The sequence below is a fragment of the Oryctolagus cuniculus genome, chromosome 1 (assembly GCF_051225735.1).
Source record: "Oryctolagus cuniculus isolate XC-2025 breed Fujian yellow rabbit chromosome 1, ASM5122573v1, whole genome shotgun sequence".
In the NCBI taxonomy this organism is placed as follows: Eukaryota; Metazoa; Chordata; class Mammalia; order Lagomorpha; family Leporidae; genus Oryctolagus; species Oryctolagus cuniculus.
Window position 1 is genome coordinate 3,927,458 of NC_142867.1, and position 27,081 is coordinate 3,954,538.

Consider the following 27,081-nt stretch of genomic DNA (forward strand, 5'->3'; position numbering starts at 1 on the left):
GCAGAGGCAGAGGCAGAGAGAGAGAGAGAGAGAGAGAGAGAGAGAGAGAGAGAGGTCTTCCATCTGCTGGTTCACTCCCCAGATGGCAGCAATGGCCAGAGCTGTAATGATCCGAAGCCAGGACCCAGGAGCTTCCTCCGGGTCTCCCATGTGGGTGCAGGGCCCAAGCACTCAGGCCATCTTCTACTGCTTTCCTAGGCCATAGCAGAGAGCTGGATCAGAAGTGGGGCAGCCGGGTCTCAAACCTGGGCCCATATGGGATTCTGGCACTGCCGGCGGTGACTTTACCACTATGCCACAAGTCTTTAACGTGTGAATCATACTTATATTGCATCCCCTCTGATAGTTCTAACGTGCTGGGGTCCAGTTTCATTTACTGCTTGTTCTCGCCATCTTGTGTAGGACAGCAGAACAGATGTAAGCAGTACGAATGTAAGGAAGGACGCTGCCCTCCTCCTGCAGGATTCCAGGCAGGGGCAGCAGTCGACCTCCTCACAAGCTCTGGCCCAGGTCTGAGCGGTCACTGACGACGTCGACTTCACCCACCCTCTCACTATGTGTCCACTCCCAGCTGGCGGTCTTCCCTTTCAACCTGCTGCTGGGCCCTGGGAGGCTCCACCCTTCCACACACCAGTCCTTCCTGCATCAACAAGCTGTGGCCACTCGTTCCTGGGTGCCTGGGAGCCTGGAGGGTGCGGGGAAGCTCTGTTGCCTTGCTCAGCCTCACTCTTAGGTGGCAAAGTGCCCCTGGGTCTGAGGGGTGGGGCTTTCTCAGTAGCCCTGTCCTTACTCCAGCGATAAGGACTCCCTAACGGCCTGGGCCCAGAATGTCTTTTTGCCTCTCTCAGGATAGAAGGTTCTATTTACTTTTGTTTTTTTCTGATCTGCTCCTCCTACTGCAAACAGTCATCACCTGCATCTTCAGGGTTAACGGCTGCCATTTTCTCGGTGGCTTCAGAGGGAAGAAGGACCCTGGAGGGAACCATGCACTTGCCCCAAGGCTGCCGCGCCTCTCCCTTCCCCTGGCCAAAACCACAAGAAGGCCTTGTCTGGTCTCTCGCCTTGTCACTAGTGTTTCTCACAAACAAGAGTGTAGGTGCATGCCTATGAACCCCTGTCTCCGGGCCTGCGTGTGTGTGTGTGTGTGTGTGTGTGTGTGTGTGTGTCTCCTTGCCCTCTGCAGTTCTCTGGAAACCATACACCCCACTGTTAGCCTCCCATACCCATTAAAAAAAAATCAGAACTCTACTTTTATCAAGATGAAAACAATGTCTAAGAGAAGGTACCTGGCTGCTCCAGCATAAAAGCTGTTGACACTCTAACTCGCCTTTTTCTCATTTTTTGAACACTGTTAAAGTAATCTGGAATTCATTCCATTTTTTTCAACATCTGACTTATTATTTCAAATCACTTTTAATATCACTACTCATTTTTAAAAACTTTATTTGAGCCGGCGCCGCGGCTCACTAGGCTAATCCTCTGCCTTGTGGTGCCGGCACCCCAGGTTCTAGTCCTGGTCAGGGCGCCAGATTCTGTCCCGGTTGCCCCTCTTCCAGGCCAGCTCTCTGCTGTGGCCTGGGAGTGCAGTGGAGGATGGCCCAGGTGCTTGGGCCCTGCACCCCATGGGAGACCAGGAGAAGCACCTGGCTCCTGCCATTGGATCAGCGCGGTGCACCGGCCGCGGCGGCCATTGGAGGGTGAACCAATGGCAAAAAAGGAAGACCTTTCTCTCTGTCTCTCTCTCACTGTCCACTCTGCCTGTCAAAAAAAAAAAAAAAAAAAGAAAAAAGAAAAAAAAACCTATTTATTTGAAAGTCAGACTACATAGAGAGAGGAAGGGAAGGGAAGAGAGCGAGCAAGAGCGAGCCTCCACCCACTTGCTCACTCCCTGAGATGGCCAGGGTGAAGCTAGGAACCTCTCCCAGGTCCCCCACGTGGGTGATGGGGACCACGTACTTGACCCATCATTCAGTGCCTTCTCAGGCACATTAGCAGGCAACTGGATCAGAAGCAGAGCAACCAGGACTCAGAACCTACACTCTGATGATGGGATTCTGGCACCACAAACAGGTTTAGCCTGATGCACCACAAGGCTGGCCCCAACCACTGGCTTTGAAATAAGCTAAAAGCAAAACAACATGGTTCATCCGGTAAAATTTAAGGAAAGCTTACGTTGGTCGCCGTGTCTCAAGTAACGTCAGCAAGATCTGGATTGCACTGACTATGGCTGATTCATTTTTCTCCTTGTGGAAAATATTTGATAGAAGCTGCTCTATGATTTCTTGCCTAGGGAAGAAAAACCAACGGTTTAGTGCTAACTGCAACGTCATTTAATACCAAAGACTTCAGAAAAAGATCATGGCACAAGAATTACGCATTACATAAGCATTCAACCACGCCTGGACATGCTTGCTTTACTTAATACTTCATTTTCCTACATTTATTTAACAAAGAAAGTCACCCTCTACTCAAGACCACGGTGGTGTGGTGGCGGCAGCACCACAGGCAGTCAGAAGACACAATCCTTCACTCTACCAAAGAACCCAACTGAGACTCATAAAGTTTCCCACAAAGACATGAATGTGTAATTAACAAAGCTCTAAACCACGTATCAAAAAAGGACATCAGTTGTTGCACTTTTCACTCCACAAATAAAATTTGGTAAATAACCCGTCCTAGCAGCAATGCACTGATCTGACGGAGCAGTTGCCCGGAAGGTGCCCCTGGCAGGCTCTCCCGTTCCCAGCCTCGCACACATGTGGAAAACACAGGGTCATCTGTTCATCTAGGTGGCAGTGCTCACGGGCAAGCTCAGGTTCTTGAGATCTCAGTAATCTTCTGAATCCAGGTAAATGAAGAAATGGAATCCTCACAACGTGACACGCTACTGGACTGGCCCCGGCTGCTCACCATCTCCAGGGACAAGTCAGCTCCCTGTGCTGGATGACCTCCGCTGACCACTGCTCACCAGGCCCGGGCAGCACACAGGACAAGCAAGTGAGGACTGGTATCTAATCGAACCTCACAGAATCCCCCACAGGAAGTGGTTTTCAGGTGCTCCCAGGTAGCACGGAAACGTCAATCACAACACAACAGCTGTCTATGCGACTGTGTCCTGCCTCCTACAGGAAATGCATGTGTTCCTCAGGCAGCGCCGAGCAGCCACTCACACCTCCCGTGCCTACAGGTAGCAGCTACCAGAGGCCCCAGCCATTCCACCTCTGCACACGGGAGGTCCCTGGATCTATGAAAGCCTTCTACTGACGGATAAAACGAGGCAGTAACACAACAAATACAAATTTGGCTATCAAGAATCAACAGCAGCTGTGCTATATTCTGAGTCTTACCTAAACATGCCAACATCAGCACATACAGAAGAAATAACAAACCAAAAGACTGAGCTTGGGGCTGGCGCTGTGGCAGAGCTGAAAGGCCGCCGCGGGCAGCACCGGCATCCCATATGGGTGCCAGTTCCAGTCCTGGCTGCTCCTCTTCCAATCCAGCTCTCTGCTGTGGCCTGGCCTGGGAGAGCAGTGGAGGATGGCCCAGGTGCTTGGGCCCCTGCGCCCGCCTGGGAGACCTGGAGGAAGTTCCTGGCTCCTGGCTTCGGATCAGCGCAGCTCTGGCCGATGCGGCCATTTGGGGAGTGAACCAGCAGATGGAGGACCTCTCTCTGCCTCTCCTTCTCTCTCTGTGTAATTCTTTCAAATAAATAAATAAATCTTAAAAAAAAAGGCTGAGCTTATCAAACCAGATAAAGGAATGTTTTCACATTGTTGAAATTTAAGAAATGCTTATTTACAAGCAAGAGAAAATAGTCACTTTCAAACTAGAAACAAAAAACAAACACACACCAAATGCTGTGTGGCCGTCAGTAACACCCAGGAGCCGCTGCGTCTCCTGCCCATGCGTCTGGGACAACGGCTCAGTCCTGCTGTTCAAGGGGTAGCAAAGATGGCCTTCTCAGACACTAACTGGCTCACTCGTGTAAGAAGTAAGAGACACAAAGTCCAATGCTAATACATTCTTAAAGGAATTTCCAACTTCAAAAATGTCCAGTGCTAGCAGATGTAAGGAATTCAGTTTAGACTCGGACTGCTTCTCAAGCCGAATGTTCAGCACGCAAACTTCAGTTGGCTGCCTGGCTCTACTCTCCCCACGATCGCTAAGCGCCTGTCAAACTTCTCCCTGAGTGCTGGCCAACACTTCTATTTACCTACATGACACCTGCATGGATAGTGGTACCCAAACTGTTGGCTGTTTGACATAATACAGCTAAGCAGTTGACTTGCATTTTATAAAGTACTGCCATACTGCTTAATATATTATTGCAATGTAAATATAGATCCTACATACCTGTGTCAGATATTCACAGATGCTACTACAGTTAATGAACACTTGCTAAATTCATTTTGTCAGTCGTAGCACAGGCAGGAGCACATCAGACATTGGGCGGGACTGGCTCCCTGTTACTTCTCCCCACTGCTACCGCAGCGGAGGCTGCATCTGCTGACGTCACAGGACCAGGATGCACCCGGTCACTTATTCCAGCTATTGTTTAAAGATGCAGATCCCCGGGACGGGCGTTGTGGCATAGCACCGCGCTGCCCAGGATGCCGTCTCATGCTCTACTTCTGATCCAGCCCCTTGTTAAAGGAGCTGGGAAAAGCAGAAGATGGCCCGAGTGCTTGGGATCCTGCACCCTGGGGAGACTGGGATGGAGCTCCAGCCTCCTGCTCTGGCCTGGTCATTGCAGCCACTTGAGGAGTGAACCAGCAGATGGAAGATGGATCTCTCTCCCAGCCCCCCACCTACAAATAAATAAACAAATCAATCTTATAAAAAGATGTAGCTCCAGACATGGAACTGCAGGAACTGCAGGTGCCCGAGCCCGGCCTGAGCCACAGCTGCACATCAAAGCCAGCGCTCAGTGCTCAGTCGCGCTCAGCATCGCCAGGGCTTGGGCTCTGGTGCCCCTCAGAGCCCACAGGCTCTGGATGCTCAAGTCTTTCATGTAACCTATGCACATCCTCCCGTACACAAATCGTCCCAGGATGACTCAGAAAGGCAGTGCCAGGAAAACCGCTGTTACGCAGTGTGCAAGAAAGCAGTCCACACGGGTCTGATCAGACACACGTTCCGCCAGACCTTTCTAATCAGAAGCTGGCGGAGCCGGTGGCCACGGGAGCAGCAGGGAGGGAGGGCTGGCGGCACATACTCAGGCTCTGGTGATGAGGTCACAGTGGTACTCAAATGAAGTTGCACGGATGACAGGCTGTGGTGGTGTGAGCAACTCAGACCGCACAGCAGAGGAGTCTGCTGGCCAGGCTGACCCTGCCACAGCCCAGCGAAGCCACGTGCAGCTGATGAGTACTCCAAACAGCAGCCAGCTGGCCAGACATGTGTGAAGTATAGAGCATACACTGTAGGGCTGGCACTGTGGGTGCTGCTTCGAGTCCTGGCTGCCCACTTCTGATCCAGCTGTCTGCTGTGGCCTGGGAAAGCAGCGGAGGTTGGCCCAAGTGTTTGGGCCCCTGCACCTGCGTGGGAGACCCAGAAGAAGCTCCTGGCTTTGGGTTGGCGCAGCTCTGGCCATTGCAATCTGGGGAGTGAGTTGGCAGATGGAAGACCTCTCTCTCTCTCTCTGCCTCTCCTTCACTGTCTGTGTAACTCTTTCAAAATAAATAAACCTTTTTTTTAAAAAAAGCATACATCTTAAGACTTTATAAAAATATCTTTTTAAATACATGAAGCTTTCATTGTATTTCAACCAGACAGCACCATGGTGGGCCATATGAAATTGCTGATATCAACATTTTTAACTGATTCAAATGGCCATTTTAAACGTTCAACCTCACATTCAGTCAGTATTTAAATGGGAAATTCTTGTAGGCGTAAAAGAAGTGCCCAAGCCACAATGCCAAGAACAACTCAAACAAGGCAGGCGGGGCTCCAGTGACTCTCCTAGTTTTGCTACTTGAGAGGACTCGTCTACTCCTAACACCTAACACACGCGCAAAGCACAGCGCGACACGGGAACAGAGCCTCAAACAGGGCATCTTTTCTCTAATTTCTTCCTTATCTCACGCTGGCCAATGAAATAATAAACACACACCTTTTATTTTAATCAACGGGCCTTACAGGGAGGTGAGCCAAAAGATGCAAAAGAAATGCAACACAGGAGGACTGAACAGAGGACCGGCCTAGGAAAACCTCCAACAGCAGGAAACTGAAGCAGGACAGCGTCTTAACGATGCTGGCCGCAGGCACCGCAGGCACTCCTTCCAGCTGTCCAGCCGCGGGGGGAAATGCCCGACGTCCCCACTGAAGCCACTTTTCAGCTGTCTGGAGGCAGGTCAAACGTATGCCAGTGCTGACAGGAGAGGTCCTTTCTGAAAATGCCAACCTGGACAACCTGGACGCTCCCTCCCCAAGCTGCCTTCCAGCTGATCCTGGACAACCTGGACGCTCCCTCCCCAAGCTGCCTTCCAGCCGATCCTGACCTAACTGCTCAGGCTGCCTGCGTGAGCCGCAGACACGGCAAGTCCCACGAAGTCTGACAGGAATCGCCAACCAGAAAGGATCCGATCAGCACGCGTCCAAGACCGTTCCCCCTAAGGACCCCTGGAGGCAGCGACCACGTCTCCTGGTGGCTTCTCAGCTTTCTGCTTCGCAGACCCCAAGATCTCCAGGCCGCACAGAAACGTCTGTGTGTACCGTGTGCCTGGGGCTGCCTTCTCCCCGACCCGAGGGCAGGACTGTTTTCACAGGCGGGCACTTACCAGTCACACATGCGTACACCGTGTCAAACAGTACCGACAGGAAAGCAACAAGAACAGAACTTCAAACATACTTTTCTAGAGTGGCCAGCAGGGGATCTGGTTCTGCACTGTTCTGAATTTGTAGCATCTGGTCTCTGCTCAGGCGAACAATTTCACAAAGCGATTGTGACGCATTTGAATGCCGCTGAAGGAAGAAAGCACAATTTTAACTATCAGTATACACCCGACGCTAGGAGAAGCGAGTTCTGACAGGGAAGGCTCCACAGAAAAGGTGGATCTCCAAAACCCACGTCTGCGGCACAGAAAGACACATGCAACTCTTTGGAGGAAAAAAAAAAAAAAAAGGAAACAGCACTTCTGAAACACAACAGTGGGTAAGCGCCATCAGGCTCTGTGGTGCAGTGTGTCTACCTTCTGGAACAGATCCAAGCCCTCGGTGCCCACACACAGTGTCCTCCATGGCGCGGGAGCCTGAGCAGAGCTCAGACTGAGGGCTGAACCTCTGCATCCCAGCACACCAGCTGGCCACACAGAGACAGCCAGCCCCACTACCCTAGGACTCCCTCAACAAGGATATGGTGATCAGTGTGACTTTAGCAGGCTCTCTGTCCCCTAACGCAACGCAGAGTAGCAACGGGACTGCGGAAAGGCAACATCGACTGCCTTCTGCATCAAGCAGGAAGGTGCTGCGTGCCCAAGGCTTTCCCTCCCAGGAACACATGCTGCAGGAGCGGGCTTCTCCCTATCAGGGCCCGGCCCTGCAGAGCGGACGGTCAACTTCATCTGCTCATGAACCTGAACCTGATGAGGAGCAAGATGCCTTGTAGAAATTACACCCAGAAGTGGGGCAGACCACACCCCTGTCCTTACCTCCCTGTCCTGCACGGCCACAGTTCTGTCTCTCGGCGACTGTGGGGCCCTCTGCCCACAGGACAGCGCTTACACCCCTTAGCTCCGAGACACACAGCTGCCCACAGGACGGCACTTATATCCCCACAGCTGCCTCTGGGCAGGCGTTCTCACGCCAAAGTACTCCTTTGCCATCAAACCCCTGTATGCACGTGGAGTGTCCAGAAGGTCCCGAGAGGAAACTCTGAGGAAGGGCTGGACTCTAACAGGTACCTCTGGTTTTCTTTCATCTTTGGGGGAAGCCTGCTTCAGATAACTCCAGGTACCAAAGGCTCTGAAAGGACCAGTTAGACCCACTGCCATAGAACGTCCCTTTGTGACAGAGATGGCCTGTCCTCTGGCCACCTGCTTCTTCCCTGGCACTGGCACACACAGCGCTCATCCTCCCAGAGGCACACAGGATGTCCCCTGGCCCCAGGACCCTGTGTGTTCCCCTTAAGCCCATTCCTTTGTAGCCAGCAGACTGAATCATGAAGAACTCCATGCATACAGGTAAAGCTGACCACAGACAACTGCAATGGCTTGGCCTTGATACTTCTTTGGGTGACCAGTTTACAGTTACCTGTTACAGTGACAGACACTCACAGGTTCTGGCATACCACCCCTCAGCACAGAGCTCAGCCTGCAAACCCCCAATCAAGCTCGATCCTGCTGGCAATCTTTAGCACCCAGGACTTTAGCGCTGAAGAGCCAGGGCCAGGAAGTCCAACAAGCAAGTCTCTGGGAGCCTCAGTGGTGCCCAGTCTCGCTGTGCTGCCTGCGAAGCTTCAGACAGACCGAATGCAGATGTGGGCAAAGATGGGGACAGAAGAAACAGGACAGGTGGAGTACGACGGGCGGGCAGGTTCAAATGGAATCCCCGCTTGGGACAGTCAACGGTACCTAGAACAGGGCCTGCTATTTCACCTTTTAGAAACTTCCATGAAATATTCTTTAGAAAATTGCTAACTTCAAGAAAGCCAGATTACCTCTACTCTACCTGTCTCCTCTGATAATCTTCACTCCCAGCACAAGGGATGTCCTGGGGCTGCACACTTTGATTTAAAACAAAATCGTTTCAGTCACACAGGAGAACTTACATCTTCTTCTTGCGATGGATGCACTATCTCCACAAGCCTCTGGACAATGTTCTCCTCATTTAACCACTGTAAAACACATGGCAGAGGTAATCATAGCAGCGAGCGGCTCTTGTTCAAGACCCCATGCAGATTAACACGCTTGGAAATGTCCATCACATTGTAAGTAGAATGTTACAGGTTTCTCTGGACTCTGAACACTACAGAAAATTAGAAGTCCTCCAAGGAGAACAACAGTGACTACACTGTTTCAACATGTGAGCGACAGTACCAACAACTCCCCAAACTACAGTCCCCACATACAAACAAACCTTAGCCATGGAAGAAGTCCCACACATCCAGCACTAAAAGGGCCTAATCCCCACATACAAACAAACCTGTCCATCAGGTCCTAGCCATGGAAGAAGTCCCACACATCCAGCACTAAAAGGGCCTACACTTTAGTTACCCAAGGGGAGAGCAACAGGTGCAAAGACACACTTAAAGCATTTTCTATGATTCTAGCTCCCGAAACATTGAGAACAGCCACAGTTTGTATCAAGCCTCTGGTTAAGAAAAGACACAGCAGCGTGAGAAAGGTGCCCTTAGATTTGAGAACCACACCCACTGCAAGGAGCCTGGGGCACTGTGGAAGCTCAGTTCCCAGCCCTGTCACACTGGCAAGGATCTGTCGGCAGGACATGAAGATATGGACAGGATCAGAATAGGGAAAAACACAGGGAAAGCCAGCTGGCTTCAACAAAGACAATCCCTAAAAGCATTAAGGAGCTAGCGGGGCAGGCAGCAAGAACTCAACACAACTTGCCAAAGATGCAAGAAGCAGCCCTGACATTGTTTCTGGCTCCTAATGGGGAACACACCAACTAAAGACAAATGCAAACAAAAGCTATGAGCTGAGCGCTGCTGAGGGAAAGGCCCAACTTTATCATTTAAGATCTGCTTTAAAATGTGCCCACAAATCAGCCAAGAACCTTGTTAGAACAGAGTCTGATCCTACAGGCCAGCATGAAACCTGAGTGGACGGATTTCCAAGAGGCCCACACGTGATGAGTGGGACCACATTCTGAAACCAGGAAATCCCCTGATGGTGGACGGATTAGTCCCGGATTCTTTTTTTTTTTTTGACAGGCAGAGTGGACAGTGAGAGAGAGAGAGAGACAGAGAGAAAGGTCTTCCTTTGCCGTTGGTTCACCCTCCAATGGCCGCCGCGGCCGGCGCGTTGCGGCCGGCGCACCACGCTGATCCGATGGCAGGAGCCAGGAGCCAGGTGCTTTTCCTGGTCTCCCATGGGGTGCAGGGCCCAAGCACCTGGGCCATCCTCCACTGCACTCCCTGGCCACAGCAGAGGGCTGGCCTGGAAGAGGGGCAACCGGGACAGAATCCGGCGCCCCGACCGGGACTAGAACCCGGTGTGCCGGCGCCGCTAGGCGGAGGATTAGCCTAGTGAGCCGCGGCGCCGGCCTAGTCCCGATTCTCACTGTCCCCACAAGCCACTCACAAATACCTACACCCCAGCCCCCTGTTGGAGAAACACCCTAAGACGGCTGGCCGGGGGTTCCCACCTGCCTGCCCCTAGCCGAGGTCTTTGGTAACCTCCTCATTTTCTCTGCTTCAGAAGCGCACCTACTGCCCTGCCCTGGGCACCACCCAATACCCTTGCGAGCCCGCCTGTCTCTCCGTCTGGACCTTTCTGTCTTTGACTAAAATTAGCATATTCAACGTATCCATTCCCATAGAATGAGTGCGTTCTGAGGTTCCAGATGAGTACTAAAGACGGACTGGAGCAGGTAATGGTTCTGGAAGGCAGAGAAGGGAAAGACAGGGAGAAGAGGGGCAGATGACTGCCTTGGAGAACCTACCCTACTCTCTTCCCAAATTCCACCTAAGACAAGCACTCAAAGGGCACAGCCCCTAAAGTCGCCCGTAAAGGAAGTCCTTTTCGAAGTGAATTCGTTCTCCTCTGCTGCCCTGCTCCTGCGGCCGGACTTCTGGCCACACGCAGGAAGGAGGCCTCATGCAGGAGCTCCCGACCTCCTCAGCTGCGCTCTGAGAGCCAGACCCAGCTCTAAGACACACACTTAACCCATCCCACTCCCCAGCAAAGGAGAAGACGCTCCATCGCCCCACACACCCGGAGCCCCGTCCTCCAAACCTGACCGCCTCCCACACCTGACAACAGCCCTCTGGCCCTGCCCCTCGGCTGGGACCGCCTGGCCGTTTCTCAGGCCCGGCGGTCGGCCGCAGGCCGGAGCTGTACTCACGTTCAGCACATCCTGCCTGGGCTGTGGAGGCTCGATGCAGGTCAGCAGCCGCAGCAGCAAGTCCATGATGGCGGACGTGCCTATGTGCTTGATGATCAGGTCTACGAAGTCACGCTTCTTCTTCAGGAAGTCCACAATCTAGAGCAGAGCAGACGGAGACCTGAGAGACACAGAGCGCGCCAGAGCGCTCACACCCTGCCTGCTCCTCCAAAATCCCACCATCCCTTTAGGCTGAGACACGGGCTAACACGCTGCATCACCAGGTCGGGCTGAGATCCACGTTCAAACCCCTCAGAAGCAGCTTCCCAAGTGCAGCACAGAGTTCCTAATAAAACGCAACGTGACAGAATCTCGGCTTTCTACTCAGCTTTATTATTAATTCTCAAAGACTGTGGATCAGAAATGGAATATCCTATAAAGAACACAAGAATGTAGCATTTACAATTTATGTACAAAGAGCAATTCCCTTAGACGTTGCACTAAAGTACAGAATATTCACAATCTCCATTATAGTCTAGGAAAAGAAAAAGAACATTCAGAGGTAAAGATTTCTACTCCCGTCAGAGTAACGCGATTGCCCCAGGAGGGCGGCTGGCGGGGGCTACAGAAACCAGGCTCTGTCGCTGTGTCTCTTCGGCACTGGCCTGCAGGGAGAGGGACGCTACTCGCCCCTCCCCGGCGTGCTCTCTCACTTGTGCTCCTGTGCCCAAATCATCGGCTCCAAGTCCCTGGCGCAGTGAGGCCAGTGCGGCAGCTGCTGTAACAGAATCTCGCTGAAGTCTCTCCAAGTCCCGAGGGTCGGGACTGAGTACAACATTACAGATGAGGAACCCACGGGTCAGACAGGTCAAGTACCTTCTAGAGCAAAAGAGTGGCTGCCGTGGGACGTGAACTTAGATCTGTACGTACTGCGAAAGCCACACCCTTCCGTTATCCCGCATAAGGACTAACAGCCAGAGAAATACAGGATTAACATTGCTTCTCTAGACAACGAGGTTAAACACTGTGATAGAAATCTTCAAGAAATGACACAACTCAGTCCCGTAGTAGTTTTTTAAAAGGACAGTAGAACAGGAAAGTTCCATGTGACCCAAACACGTCACAATTTGGTGGCAGAAACACTGGGCCTGGAGCTCAGAGGCACAGAGCACAGCCAGAGCTACGGGCAGTACAGCAAGGACCGGATGGCACTGCTGAGGTGTGAAGCCGCGCGACACGGAGGACACCCTACAGCTGGGCAAGCTGGTACACGTCTCCACTGGGTAAGCCAGTCAAGTCTGGGCTTTTCTCATTACTCCAGCTGCACAGACCCGAACACTGTCACCTATCAAGACAGTAACATTAACAGGAAACCTTCGTTTACACCTGGGCCTGACTGGGCCTCCCTATAGCTAAGAGAGCAAGGGCCCGCCTGCCTGAGCTGTGGCCAGGGAGCTAGGGCGTGAACATGACGAGCAGCTGCTGGCTGTGTGGGACTGGCAGGGCTGACTCTGAGATCTAACACAAATACTCAGAGACCCCAACAGCTCTAAGTGTGTTCTTGCTCTTCAGCATATGCACACTGAATATCATGCCTTGCAAAACGGGGTTCCAAGTGAGGAGAAATGGCCAGATGAAGCACCGTATCTTGGTAACAGCTACAAGCACTTCTCAAGACCCACTGCAACGCCAGGGCAGTGTGACGGCTTGCACTCGCCAAAGCAGCCAGAAGGCAGAGCAGGAGACAGTCTGTGTGGGAGGAACCCCGATTTGGGATGACCACCTACGACAGAGGAATCGTAATCTCTTTATTTTATTATTATTATTTTTTTTGACAGGCAGAGTGGACAGTGAGAGAGAGAGACAGAGAGAAAGGTCTTCCTTTGCCATTGGTTCACCCCTCAATGGCCGCTGCGGCCAGTGCACCGTGCTGATCCAAAGGCAGGAGCCAGGTGCTTCTCCTGGTCTCCCATGGGGTGCAGGGCCCAAGCACTTGGGCCATCCTCCACTGCACTCCCGGGCCACAGCAGAGAGCTGGCCTGGAAGAGGGGCAACCGGGACAGAATTCGGTGCCCTGATCGGGACTAGAACCCGGTGTGCCGGCGCCGCAGGCGGAGGATTAGCCTAGTGAGCCGCGGCGCTGGCACAGGAATCGTATTCTCAATACGTTTAGGAAGGTCATCTTTACTCAAGAGCAGGAGAGGACACCATCATCTTTCTCAAATAAAATACGCATCTGTGCTGCCCGGGCACAAGACAGAGCACGGGCCCAGGAGAACTCCCTTCCTCCTTGTGTGTGGACGGCAAGGACAGCACATTAGATCTGCCAACCGGGAGGTGCCTGGCCACCTTCACCAGACCCGTAGCCTGTGCGGCTGTGCAGTCTGCGGGGGTCTGCACTGCGCAGCTGGAGCCCCCGTAGTTCCCTGGGTGCCCACGTCCATGAACTGACTCTGACCTCTTGGTAAGCAGATCCTCTTCCGCACCCACATCCACTCGCGCAGTGGTTGTCAAATTCTAGCACATTCAAGTCAGCCGGAACTAAACAAAAACTAAGTGGGACCCAGGCTGCTGGGCCCGCTGCCAGTGTCTCTGACTCAGCAGTCGGGGGGCTTCAGGGCCTGCGTTTCTAACGAAGTCTCAAGTGATCGGACGCTGCCGGCCCAAGGGTCTCACTTGCAGAACCACTGGACACACAGAACTTCCCAAGTGCATTGAATTAAGAACAAAGCAAAACAAGGTGAAGAGGAAGAAGAGGAGGAGGAGGAGGAGGAGGAGGAGGAGGAAGGGGAGGAGGACAGGGCCCAACCACAAGAGAACAGCAGAGCCACATCCAGATGTCTCAAGCTACGCATTTCAGCTTTTAAGTAAAATCAAAACAAAAATCACCATTTATAAAAACCAATCAAAAACTACATTTGTGAGCAAGCTTCACTTGTGATCAAGAGGGAAGAACACGAAACAGAGCAACCATCTGGCAGCAGGAGTCCCCGAGAGCCCCGGCTTCTCCAACAGCGGTGCTGCGGCAGCTCCTCAATAACCGGAGTCTCCTTAAAACGCGTGAACCAATTAGTGAGACCGGAGGCACCGGGGGCACTGAGCACCGCACACGTCACGTGAGGGACCCACCAGCCTATCAGTCAGCGTCACGTCAGTGCGTACAGACGGGGCACTGAGCACCGCACACGTCACGTGAGGGACCCACCAGCCTATCAGTCAGCGTCACGTCAGTGCGTACAGACCGGGGCACTGAGCGCCACACACGTCACGTGAGGGACCCACCAGCCTATCAGTCAGCGTCACGTCAGTGCGTACAGACCGGGGCACTGAGCGCCGCACACGTCACGTGAGGGACCCACCAGCCTATCAGTCAGCGTCACGTCAGTGCGTACTCCACACTATTTTATCTTACAGAATCTGAGCTTAAGGCAAACTCAGAGGACTACATCGACATCCCTGGGAGACCATGGCAGGGGACGGTCAGCCCTAATACTTACCTCTTGGAAAGCAATATTTACCTGTTCTGGTTTTCTGCTGATAAGAATACTTAGCACCTTGCTGAAGAAACTGGCAAGCAGTGGGTTGAGGGGGGGGTCGTTTAGGAGGAAGCTATACAATCTCATCAGCAAGGATTCATCCTCTCCCAGTCTCTCATTCATCTGGGAGACATCGGAAGTGAGCAACTCACAAGATATATTTGGATACCTAGAAGAACAGGATACTCACATCATCATCTATGTAACAGTTCAAAACACAGAGTAAAACACAATCAGGAAGACTTCCTACAATTCTGTGAATACAACAAAGTTAACTACTCAGAGTGAGACGATCATTTCAACCCATTCTGTCCAACCTCTATTGATTAAAATGAATTATCCACTTTTAAAGGCTTTGCTAAAATACACTTTCCCTGAGCCAAAGGAGGCCACCCTGCAGGTCCAGGGCCTTCCCGGTCATCGGTGAGAGCAGAGACTGCAGGTAGAAGCCACTGGGCTGCAGCCCCAGCTCCCTGGTGTGGTGTGGACGCGGCACGGCTCAGACAACTGTGGAACTGCTGGTTTTCCAGGACTCTGCGCGGCACACAGCCCCCTACGATGACTCAAGGCACGTGGCAGGACCAGACACAGTTGCCTCTACTTTTAGATGGCTTGTAAATGATATAGAAGTTGTTTTGGGAGTTTCTTCAAGTGTTCAGTTTACAGTTCATCCTAAGAGAATGAATAACCTACTACACTGAGGAGAACAAACCGAGTTCCCCAGGGAGGAAGCTGTACACAAAAGTGTGCCCTCCGGGCAGCCTCCTAGGGATTAGGGGAGACACGGGCGCTTTCACCACAGTCCAGACCTGCAGGACACAGGCCCACGGACAGCAACACCTGCTCTGGCCGCAGAGCTCCAGACACGCTTGCAGCTGCTGACCACACGGCTCGGTCTCTGTACAATAGGCCGCACACCCTTCTCCACTCACTTCCTGGACCACAGTTTCTCACCTATTTTCCACAGTAACAATGGGGCCTCCAAGGCCAATCCAGATGACGCTCTGTCTGACCTGACCCGCTTCCCAGCTCTCTTCTACTCCTCCCTGTCTGGAAGCCAGGACCCATTAGGAGCAATGAACTAGACCACGCAGGCGACAAAACTGCCAAAAATGACCACATGACAAAAAAGACACAAGGAATGTGGGCCAGAATGTGTGCAGGTAAGCGAGTGGCCATCCGCTCAGACCCCCGGCTCAGAGAGGGTCTGCTGTGACGTCGGAACAGCACAGATGAACCTCTGCAGGAACAAGCCGGAACAGAAAGGACGTGCACCTGGCAGCCGCGTGGGCTCGAGAATCACATCGGCAAACAGTGGCGTCTGGGGGTTCACGGTGCAGTCTCCCTCACTTTACCAAACACCGTGATACAAACTCCCATCAAGACCCACAAACCCAGGGCAGCACAGTGCGCTGCTGCACACTGCTACTCCTCAGTGCCCGGTTCAGAACCCGCCTCCACTGCTTCCATCCTGCACAACCTGCACAGCTCCCATAACTCCTCTGGGCCTCCGTTTCCGAGTTCCTAGCATTGAGACAACGGCTCATCTCACGGAGGAGGGTAACACACAGAATCCTGAGAGGAGGCCTGGCAGAAAGGAGTGTCTAATGAATGGCAGCTGTTCTAATTCCTCTTTATCTTCTACCATAAAACTGCAAAAATGCAGTTTGCTGGAGGACCGGGGAGGGGTACACACTGCCTCAATTTGAAACATGCTGGCAAGGACAGGGTTAATGAAAGAGCGCAGACTCAATTCCAGCTGAAAATCAACTGCACGTGTGCAGCCTCCAAATCCGAGCGCGGAAGGTGCAGGAAGGGCAGGCTGGGGGCATGGCCTGACCCAAGAAGCTGCCGAGTGGGGCCCGGGCACTACACAAAACCCCGAGTTCTGGGCCAGAGCAGCGGACCGACTCTCCTCCTCCTCTCCGGCATTCCACAGGCGTCAGAAGCACCTCCAGATGTCCTCCTCTCCCAGCCTTGGCAAGGCCGTCGTCCCCCACGGCATGCTCGGACCTCACTTCTTTGGTCCTGGAGAAAACCCGAGAACCCAGGCCTACTGCACCAGGGCCCGTCTCCCTGCATCTCCTTCACCAGCCTATGTGTAAACAGACCATCCTCACGTCCGCTTGGAGAAGATGCTAGTTACCCGTCCCTCTCTCCACTACCGGGCCAGGAAGGGCTAAAACAGCTGTCGCTGCTGTCTCCAGTTTTTCCTCGAAGGCGTTCCAGCCGGAGTTCCACTTTGGCCACCCCAAAGCACCTGCTCCCCTGGGGCCCATAATCTCCATGTCACAAACTCAGTGGCTCCCCGGGTCGTGGCCCCGGCCCACGGTCCCTCTTTCCACTGAAGCCTGTCTTCCCGGCCACTCCCTGGTCCTCTTCAGCACCGGGCTCAGCCGCGGTCTCCATCTGCAGTCTCGACACCTTCCTTCCAGCTGTGTCAGCTCCCCGGTGCCCCCCCCCCCCCCCGGGTCTACCCGCACAACTCCTCACCTGCACTCCATGTCTACCAGGCATCTCAAACTGGGCCCGACCTGCCTCCCCCTGTGCCAACCCCCTCAACACCATCAAGCCACACTGCCCTGCAACTGCCCGGGCCAAGGCCTCGCTCATTCTCGATTCCTCCCTGCCCACCCCATGCCTGTGAGGAAGCCCCTCCAGTGCGCACCTCCTCTACCCCCCTGGAGTCTCAGGCCGTCAGAATGCTCCGTTCTCTGCCCGTCACTGCAGCCTCTACCCGGCCCCTCCACCCCTACCCCTTGCTGCATCCACAAAGCACACAGTTACCCTGGAAGACAAAGCCGCCCAGCACTCACTCTCACTGTGACCGAACAAACCAAGCTCTGTGTGGTGTGTCTCCAGGCCTCCTGTGGCAGCCTCCTGTGGCAGGCCTCTCCTCCCATCATGCTCATTCTCTGGCTGCCCCGCACTCCCTGGGGGGCACCAGGACTTCTGTACCCACTGTTCCCTCAGCCTGGATGTCCCTTCATCCCTGTGTGGCCTTCTTAACGAGGCCTCCTCTGGACTCCCACCTCCCACCCCATCACCTCTGGCAAGATTTTTCTGACAAACTCTAGTTTTCCTTTGTAGTCTACTGCACCCCAAGAAAGCAATCACACCATCATTCTGAAAACAAAATCCTCAACTTCCTCAGATGACTTACGTCAGTCTTGACACTGAGAAGTTTCCAGACCTCACCTGAAATGCCCTCTGCTGGGGCCACATGCATGGCACAGCACTGCCTGGCCCAGCCCAGTCCCGCCCTCCAGAAGGCCACGGGTCAACTGCAGCAGAACGTGCTTCCAAAGCAGCGTACCTGCCGGGCCGCCTGGTTTCAGGCCCCGCCGGCGTCACAACGGCGAGAGGGAACAGTGCTTGTCTCCAGGAAAGCAGGCACTTCAGCGAGGGTGTGCCTGTTCTTCCCCGCTAAGGAGCCACCACTCCCGAGGAGGCCAGAGCTTGCTGGTGGAGGACACGCCTCCTGGTGGCCCTCATCCCAACCCGCGCTCTCTGACCTGCACCCGCCCCTCCGTGACGGGCAGCGCTAGCCCCTGTGCTAGTTCACTGCGGAGTGACGCCCCAGGCAGCAAAGGGGAAACACCACATTTCTGCTGCCAGGTTTCGTTTCGTTCCTCTCATTAAGGCCCTGGTCTGAGTGGAGGCGCCTACCGAACACCTGGTGTCACCCTTACCGGCAGAGAACATGATACCCTCGAGTGAGCAAGCCACCAGCAACCTGACACATTCGCAGGAAGTCTTTCCCCGACAGCATGGCTCTCCTCAAGGGAAACCAGAGTCTGAAAAGAGGACGGCGACTGGGGAGAAGAGGCAGAGGAGACACTACCGAAGTCCAGATTCTCACTGTCCCATCAGGTCCTGCACTTGCTGTATTTTCTAGGGAGGGGAAGAAAGGGCTGAGCGCCTCAGCGGAGCTGACTACGCACAGATAATTAACCCAGCTCAGTGCCGCACATACTCAGCACACAGGACGCCCAGGGGCCGGCGCTGGGTCTTGCAGTTAAGCTCCCACGTGCCACGTCCGAACGCCAGGGCTCAGCTCTGACTCTAGTTTCCTGCAAATGCAGACCCCTGGGAGGCAGCCTCATGATGGTTCTAGCTGGATCCCTGTCACCCCACTCCATCTGAGGAAGGGAGCGCTCTCTTTCACTACCTCTCAAATAAACATAAACAAACCCTTCAAGTGTTATAAACGACAGCAGTGAATTCTCACTGCACCACCCCTCTGCTAGTGGGCAGATCACACTCGCGATCCCCAGGTAACTCCACGGGAGCTATCCAAGGAGCTACCTGCTTAAAGTCAGTCACACTACGTGCACCAAAGCGCACACCCCACTGTGTGCTAACAAAGTCTGGCTTCACTGTTAGCAGCAACGCTCTGCACAGGAAGGCTCCAACTCTGATCTGCATGGTGATCTAGGGGAGTCACAGAATCTCTAGGCTCCTACTGCAAAGTTGGGAAAATACTTCCTTGAGTCGTCTATTTTAAGAAAGCTGTCACCACTGTTTACAAACCATGCTGCCGTTCCACGACACATTCTGCCTGAATACAGACTCGCACTCACAAACTCCTGGGGCTGCTGGATTCGTTCTAGCACGGGTTCTGAGACCCACACAGCTTGGTGCTCGTGACCACCTTGACCTTCTGTAACCGGCTACAGCTGCGCTGGGGAATTCCTGCACAGTAAGGACTACAATATTCTACCCCCACCTCACTTTCGTCCCACCCTGAAGAGAAGATTGAATTTTCTTACTTGTATCTGATCTTTTCATCCATGTCTTGAGGTGGTTCTTCTATAATGAATGAGACTAAATCTTCGAGACATTCTGCTTTTAACAGAAACTCTATAAGTTTGCGGTTCTGAGCTTTGCACTCCTGTAAAACATCTTCCTCATCCATCAGCTCCTTCAGTGTCACATCTTCTCTCTCTAGAAGTGTGTCTATGTGGGATGATGAGTGAAGATCAAATTTCCAAAACATGCTGGTCTAAACAAAATGCAAAGAGTATTTCATAAAACTTTAACTTCACATATTAATTTTCCATAATGCAAAGGTTAGTTTTACAGTCTAAAATGCCAACTTGACTCACATAATAAATTTCATACTGAACCTATAAAATTCTTTTTTTTTTTTTTTTAACAGGCAGAGTGGATAGTGAGAGACAGAGAGAGACAGAGAGAAAGGTCTTCCTTTTGCCGTTGGTTCACTCTCCAATGGCCGCCACGGCCGGCGCACCACGCTGATCCGATGGTAGGAGCCAGGTGCTTCTCCTGGTCTCCCATGGGGTGCAGGGCCCAAGCACTTGGGCCATCCTCCACTGCACTCCCGGGCCACAGCAGAGAGCTGGCCTGGAAGAGGGGCAACCGGGAGAGAATCCGGCGCCCCGACCGGGACTAGAACCCAGTGTGCCGGCACCGCAAGGTGGAGGATTAGCCTAGTGAGCTGCGGCGCCGGCCCTATAAAATTCTTTAAGAATGAGTAACATCGGTAGGATAGCTTCCCTTCTCAGAAAAGAAAATACTTTTATTAATAAATGACTTGACTTGAAAACACTCAAAGCTAAAACATGGGACAGCCTGCAAAGTCAATCACCCACACGCTGTTGCGGCTTCGACACTGGGCACGGGAGAAAGCAGCCCCACTCTTCACAACCCACGCGTTCTGCAGCTGTGACCCGCTCGTTCAGCCACTGGTAGCTCCTGAACGGCTGAAGTCAAAACCGGTGAAACCCATTATTTTCTTAGTAAAGTAAGAACTGGACCCTGCTTCTTGAGACGTTAGGGAAGCTGCTGCTCCGAAGAGAACATCTGACAATCCAGACAACTGCTCTAACACTACACACACACACACACACACACAGAGCCTACTCAACTCCACCCCTACATCTCTTCAGCTGTGGAAACCTGAGGCTGGCTTCCGTGACAAGCAACATACTCACTCGACTGCCACACAGGGAAACGTGAAACCGGGCTGATTCCATGGACTAACGGTGGCCACGAGGAGATCCTCTCAAAGGGCACTTCTGAGCAAAAGTGACAAGGGAACAGCCCTGAACAAGGCCTGAATGGCGACAGGGTCCTTCAGAAGTCAGAGCTAACTGTCAGACACTCCCTGCTCGAGACCTGCAGTTTGGTGAGACACTCCCTCCACACACCCTGAAATCCAAGCTGGAGCGCCACTGTCTACTGCGTGACGTGGTCCCTCTTGCCGCATCACCAGAGGCAAGGTCACACTCACGAGTCATCCGAAAGAGCAGGTTCTAAAGGGAAGGAGGCTGCGGCTGGTCTCTGTCTCATGCTGAGCACACATCTTTATCGTATGTCAAACCCATGAGATGAGGAGGTCAAGTACAAACACTCCATGATGTGATGCTGTTGTGAACATCTGGCTCAAAACTAATTATTTTTTTTAAAGAGAGATCATGGAGGTTAAAACTTAATCACACTGATGGATTCAGGAAAAAAGACGAGGACTGTAGGCCTTGGGAGGTTTCTTAAAGACTATAAGCCGGCCCCATGGCTCAATAGGCTAATCCTCCGCCTGCGGGACCAGCACCCCGGGTTCTAGTCCCGGTCGGGGTGCCGGATTCTGCCCGGTTGCTCCTCTTCCAGTCCAGCTCTCTGCTGTGGCCCGGGAGTGCAGTGGAGGATGGCCCAAGTGCTTGGGCCCTGCACCCGCACGGGAGACCAGGAGAAGCACCTGGCTCCTGGCTTCAGATCAGTGCGGTGTGCCGGCTGCAGTGGCCATTGGAGGGTGAACCAACGGCAAAGGAAGACCTTTCTCTCTGTCTCTCTCTCTCACTGTCCACTCTGCCTGTCCAAAAAAAAAAAAAAAAAGACTTATAAAGGTATACTCAATTCACATGCTAGGTTGGGGACACCAGACTTTACTAGCAAGTTACGATCATGGTATGTATGTGGAGTTTGAAGGAAGCTTTTAAAAGTTCCTCATGGAACAAGGTTTGCCAAAGGACACAATGAAATACAGAGGGTATCATAAAAGCTGTCCCTGGAGCTGGTGGTGTGGTGTGGTGTGGTGCAGCAGGTAAAACCATGAGCACTGATTTGTGTCCCAGCTGTCTCCACTTCCTATCCAGCCCTGTTAATGGCCTGGGAAATCAGCAAAAGATGGCCCCAGTGTGTGGGCACCTGCCACCCACAAGGCAGACCACCCAAACGAAGCTCCTGGCTTTGGCCTGGGAGCCCAGGCTATTGCAGCACCTGGGGGAGGGACCCAGCAGATAGCTTGCTCTCTCTAATCAATCTGACTTAAAAAAAAAAAAAAGTTGTAGGGTCTGAAGCTATGGGTAAAGCCACCACCTTCAGTGCTGGTATCCCATATGGGCACTGGTTCAAGACCCAGTTGCTCCAATTCCAATCCAGCTCCCTGCTAACAACCTAGGAAAACAGCGGAGGATGGTCCAAGTGTTTGGGCCACTGCATCTGTGTGGTAGACCTGGAAGAATCTCCTGTCTCCTGGCTTCAGTCTGGCCCAGCTCCGGCCATTTGGGGAAGAGAACCAGCAGGTGGAAGACATCCCACTCTCTGTATCTTTTTTCTCTGTAACTCTGCCCTTCAAACAAATAAATAAATCTTAAAAAAATAAAAAGTTGTCCTGTCTTAAAAAATTTTAAAAAATGCTTCATTGCAATGCAACATGGCAGTAAGTTCGCATCAGTTAGCAGCAACAGAACCAAGACACGTCAAACAGCATGGGTGTGTGGGACTGACAGCACCTGGGTCTGGGAGACGACACCAGGCAGGAGCGCACAGTCCGCACACAGCTGTCTCCTTCCTCTGATGGTGACGATGATAATGACGTGTAGACGACATCACAGAACACTTAGAAACAAGCACCACACTCCTAGGCTAACACGTGGCCTCTGCTGCAGAGGGTGCTGGCAGGGACAACATTTGTGCCAGTGAAGGAAACGAACAACCTATTTCTAAGACAACTACTAAGGAAGTACGTACAAAAATGACACACCAGGCACAGGGCAAAGGTCAGGGGATCTCAGACATAACCACTTTTTTGGGTTTCAGATTTGTGAGAAACGGCAAACAAAAAATAGATAATCACATTTTAACCTAATAAAATGGACACCAAAGAACAACCCCAAAGGAAGAAAGGGGAAAGTGGGGTTTTAGTCCTACCAAGAGGAATTGTCAGGGCCATGTCCAGTGCTTCGGGAAGAAGTAACATGGCTGGTTTATCCACAAATTTTTCTAAACCACAAATTCTTTACAAAAGTGTATTTTTAACCGCACTTCCCCACACTTAGTAGTAAAGCTTGTGATGACTAAAATAGCCCTAAACTCTAAGCACAAATTAACGTACACTGGTCTGTTAAGGATATAAATAAGTGTGAGTTCTGATTTGGCTGAAGTAGCAAAATCACCTTAAAGAACCCCCAAAAGCCAACCATTCCTGTCAATCCCTTGCCTTCAAATCTGCTTCCAGGATCTCCACAGATGGCCTGAGAAACTACCAGACTTACACACCTTCCCAGACCTCCAATGTTGTTACCAAGTCAGCGCATACTTAGTCTGAAGTCAGATTTCTCATGTGTCAATGTTCTCTCCACTTGAAGTCAGAAAGTAGGCAGAGTGTAAAATAGAATCTGAAGCTTTAAGAAAAATTAAGTGTTGGGGTCAGCATTGTGGCACAGTGGTAACCCAACACTTTCAACGCTGGTACCCTTTGTGAGCACAGGTTCTAGTCCCGGCTGCTCCACTTCCTACCCAGCTCCCTGCTAATGCATCTGGGAGAGCAGCAGAAGATGGCCCAAGTGCTTGGGCCCCTGCCACCCATGTGGGAGACCTGGATGGAGTTCCAGGATCCGGGCTTTGGTGGGGCCCAGCCCCAATTGGGAACTAGACCAGGGTGGAGGGGTGGAAGGGTAGAAGAGCGGTCTATTTCTCTCTACCCCTCTCCAACTCTGCCTTTCAAAGAAATAAATAAAAATAAATCTTAAAAAAATTAAGTTTCATTTCAGGTAGCAAGTCTACTTTATGCAATTCTTTTTTTTTTTTTTTTAAACAGAGTTAGACAGTGAAAGACAGAGAAAGGTCTTCCTTCCGTTGGTTCACCCCAAAATGGCCGCCATGGCTGGAGCTACCCCGATCCGAACCCAGGAGCCAGGTGCTTCCTCCTGGTCTCCCAAGCGGGTGCAGGTGCCCAAGCACTTGGGCCATCCTCCACTGCCCTCCTGGGCCACAGCAGAGAGCTGGACTGCAAGAGGAGCAACTGGGACTAGAACCCGGCGCCTATATGGGATGCCGGCGCCGCAGGCAGAGGATTAACCAAGTGAGCCACAGCACCGGCCCCTCCTTTTTGCAATTCTATACATAAAGGCCAAGTATAATTAAAAATACCAAGAATAAAGCAAATCTGACAGCAAGTACTTATTATCAGCTAATTATAAACAGGATACATCCATCAATCAAGTGGAAACTATAGATGTCTACAAAGTAGGCCGAGTCACACTTCTCAACTATGAATCAAGAAATGATTTATCTACCTCAAGTGAAAACCAACTTCCAAATTCTTATCCTTTCAAAGGAAAGTCATTAAATACTAGATTTATAAGCACACACACACACATACACTGAGAGAGAGAGAGAGAGAGAGACTGGTAATTAGTCATGATGCAGTAAGAACAGGAGTTGGAAAACAGACCAAATCCAGCCCACAGCCTGCCAGCTAAGAATGATTTCGATATTTTAAAAGGGTTGTTTTGGGAAAAAGAAGAATGTGTGACAGAGATCATCTGTAGCTCACAAGGCCCTAGGTATTTCCTACCTGATCCCTTCTATAAAGGTACAGTGTCCCTGTCCCCAGTAAAGCTCACTGGTGCCCTGCCCTGTGCCCCTGGCTGGTGGTACAGGTGGCACACTGTCTCCACTCTCCCTTTCCTGGGGCGCTCTCTGACGCTGTTCTTGCCAACCTGTTGGGCAGGTAACCGTGACCACGTGGCAGTCTTCTCCAATGCTCTAGGAACCGTAAACCTCCAAGTTCTCTCCTCCCACACCTGCCTAGATGCTCAGGACCAGAAAAAGCACTGGAACTGGGGAAGCCAAAACACAAGTCCTCTGTCCCCGAACTGCGACAGAGAAGAAAGCTTGCTGCCGCCCTGAGCCCCTGCCCAGGCTGTCACCCAGAGGAAGAGCAGTCTCAGTGGTGAAGCACCACACAGCTGGCCCGTGTCTCCCGAGACACAGCCTACCTGCTGACGATGTCCTGGAATCAACCCCAGGTCCCAAGTTCAGGAGTCTGTCTTTCTACATTTACTTTAAACATCATACTTCTTTTTTTTTTTTAATAAAGATATTCTTATCTGAATGAGAAAGGGGAGGGACAGCTAAAGAAATCTTCTGTCTGCTGGTTCCCTGCCCAGATGACCACATCTAAGGCCGGGCCCAAGCCACGAGCCTAGAACCCCATCCTGGTGTCTCAGTCCTCAGGTCATGCCCGTGGACTGGAGTGGAGCAGCCAGGCCTGGAGGAAGCGTCAGACGGGATGCTGGCGTCTCAGCACGGCTTACCCCCGTGCATCGCAGTGCCGGCCCCAGATGGAGTTCTTCAGCAACTGCCTGGTGTAAAAGGACTGGAGCCTGCGCTATCCACTATCTTGAGTCAGAACAGCATTTTTCGAATCAGAATACTTTGAAATACACATTTTAACAGTTTATTTTCTTCACACTAAGTACACTACATCACTACATTTTCAAAAAAAAAAAAAAAATAGCCACAGTCACCTCCTCAACCAAGTATTATGTATTTTATCTTTCAGCCAAACCGCAAGTTCACTGCAACAAGGGCACTGGTGCGCCAGTCAGCCTGGGCTGGGCCCTGGCTTCCACTGTGCCCTCTGGAGAAGGAGGAAGCCAAGTATGAAGCAGCTGTGCCCCACTCCACCCAAGACGGAGTCCTTTTACAAAATACAACTGCTGGCCGGCACCGCAGCTCAACAGGCTAATCCTCCACCTGCGGCGCCGGCACACCGGGTTCTAGTCCCGGTCGGGGCGCCGGATTCTGTCCCGGTTGCCCCTTTTCCAGGCCAGCTCTCTGCTGTGGCCAGGGAGTGCAGTGGAGGATGCCCCAAGTGCTTGGGCCCTGCATCCCATGGGAGACCAGGAGAAGCACCTGGCTCCTGGCTTTGGATCGGTGCAGCGCCGGCCGTGGCGGCCATTTGGGGAAGTGAACCAATGGAAGGAAGACCTTTCTGTCTGTCTCTCACTCACTGGCTATAACTCTCTCTCTGCCTCTCTCTCTCACGGTCTAACTCTGCCTGTCAAAAAACTAAAAAACCACTCTGAGAGACTCAGGGAAACTAAAAACGCCAACAGTAAACCAATCACTGAGACAGAGAGTTTGGTAAAAACCACTATCCTTCCCGCATCTTTCTTCAAAATCCTAGAGTTGTTAAAAGTTGGATTAAGCAGCGTTTTCTCCATAGGGGAGGAGGTGAAGGCAGCAGGTGGCTGGGAGCCGCCTGCTACTTGACAGTGTCCCTCATGTTCTCCTGAACTTACGAGGAGCGAGGCGCTGTCCCTGTGCAAAGCAGGACCACAGGACGCCCTGTGGAGTAAATCTCTTCCTCTTCGGTCACCTGCTTTATCCTATGAACTGGCTGAAACACATTCCTGCACCCATGCCTGCCTGGAGTGAAACCTGACCCCTTTCTTTCTGGGAGCAAGGAGGCTCCCCAGTCCTGACCGAGGAGCCAGCGTGGTGATGTGGGGACACCCTTTGCAAAGGGCAGGGCGGCAGCCTCCGGCCATCGGCGGCTCTGCTCCGGCACTGTCAGCTGACACCAGCGGCGGCACGGATGGCCCAACCATGGTTCAAATAAACCAACTGCAACCACTCTGCTCTTTCCACAACAATTTTAGGAGTATTACGTACTTCAACACCAGCTCCACTGCCGATTGGCTAACTTCATCTCTCTCACCATCTCAACCAGCCCAGCACATCACAAACGGAAGTATGTGCAACAAACACGCCCAGGGAAGAAGTCCTTGCGCTGTACGGCAGCGCTTCCCACCCTCTGCTGGGCGCAGGAGCCACCTGGGTGTCTCGGCATCAGTCTCAGTTCTGACTCAAACAAGCTGGGCTCAGGCCTGAGATCCTGGTCTTGAGCACAACCCCAGAGGCTGCTGCTGTTATTCCTAAACCGTGTAAGTCTTCGCAGACTGCTACAGCACAGTAACCACGAAAGCCAGAGAAGCCTGTTAGTGCAAACCTGCAACTGTTATTATTTCAACAACTCCCTCGAGACAGGCTGGTTAGTGCGTTTTCATTCAACAAACCAAAGGCATGACTCAACACACTATGACCCTCCCATAGGAGCCCAGGAACCGACGACACATAAACAAGCCACGGGAATTCTGAGGTGGTGGTCCTACCCGAAACGAGCAGCCAACTGCAGGCATAGCAAGAAGAACCTCAATTTCCCGCTCACATGAGCGCCTTCCGCTTCACTCTGGGAGCCTCCAGTCCAGGCAGGAGGAGCTACAAA

General features: G+C 52.3%; 1 protein-coding gene across 38 annotated transcripts in view; it reads right to left on the bottom strand.

Annotated features, from left to right (window-relative positions):
* Positions 1-27,081, bottom strand: part of PPP6R3 (protein phosphatase 6 regulatory subunit 3) — a 134,734-nt gene that overhangs the window by 48,431 nt on the left and 59,222 nt on the right. For all 38 annotated transcript variants that reach the window (XM_070063713.2, XM_070063654.2, XM_070063400.2 and 35 more), the window contains 6 exons: positions 19,316-19,548; positions 14,526-14,712; positions 11,029-11,166; positions 8,771-8,836; positions 6,854-6,966; positions 2,173-2,286 (listed from right to left, as the gene is read on the bottom strand). In XM_070063713.2, the coding sequence (XP_069919814.2) occupies positions 2,173-2,286; positions 6,854-6,966; positions 8,771-8,836; positions 11,029-11,166; positions 14,526-14,712; positions 19,316-19,542 (845 nt within the window). In that variant the 5' untranslated portion in view covers positions 19,543-19,548. The remainder of the gene's footprint in view (positions 1-2,172; positions 2,287-6,853; positions 6,967-8,770; positions 8,837-11,028; positions 11,167-14,525; positions 14,713-19,315; positions 19,549-27,081) is intronic.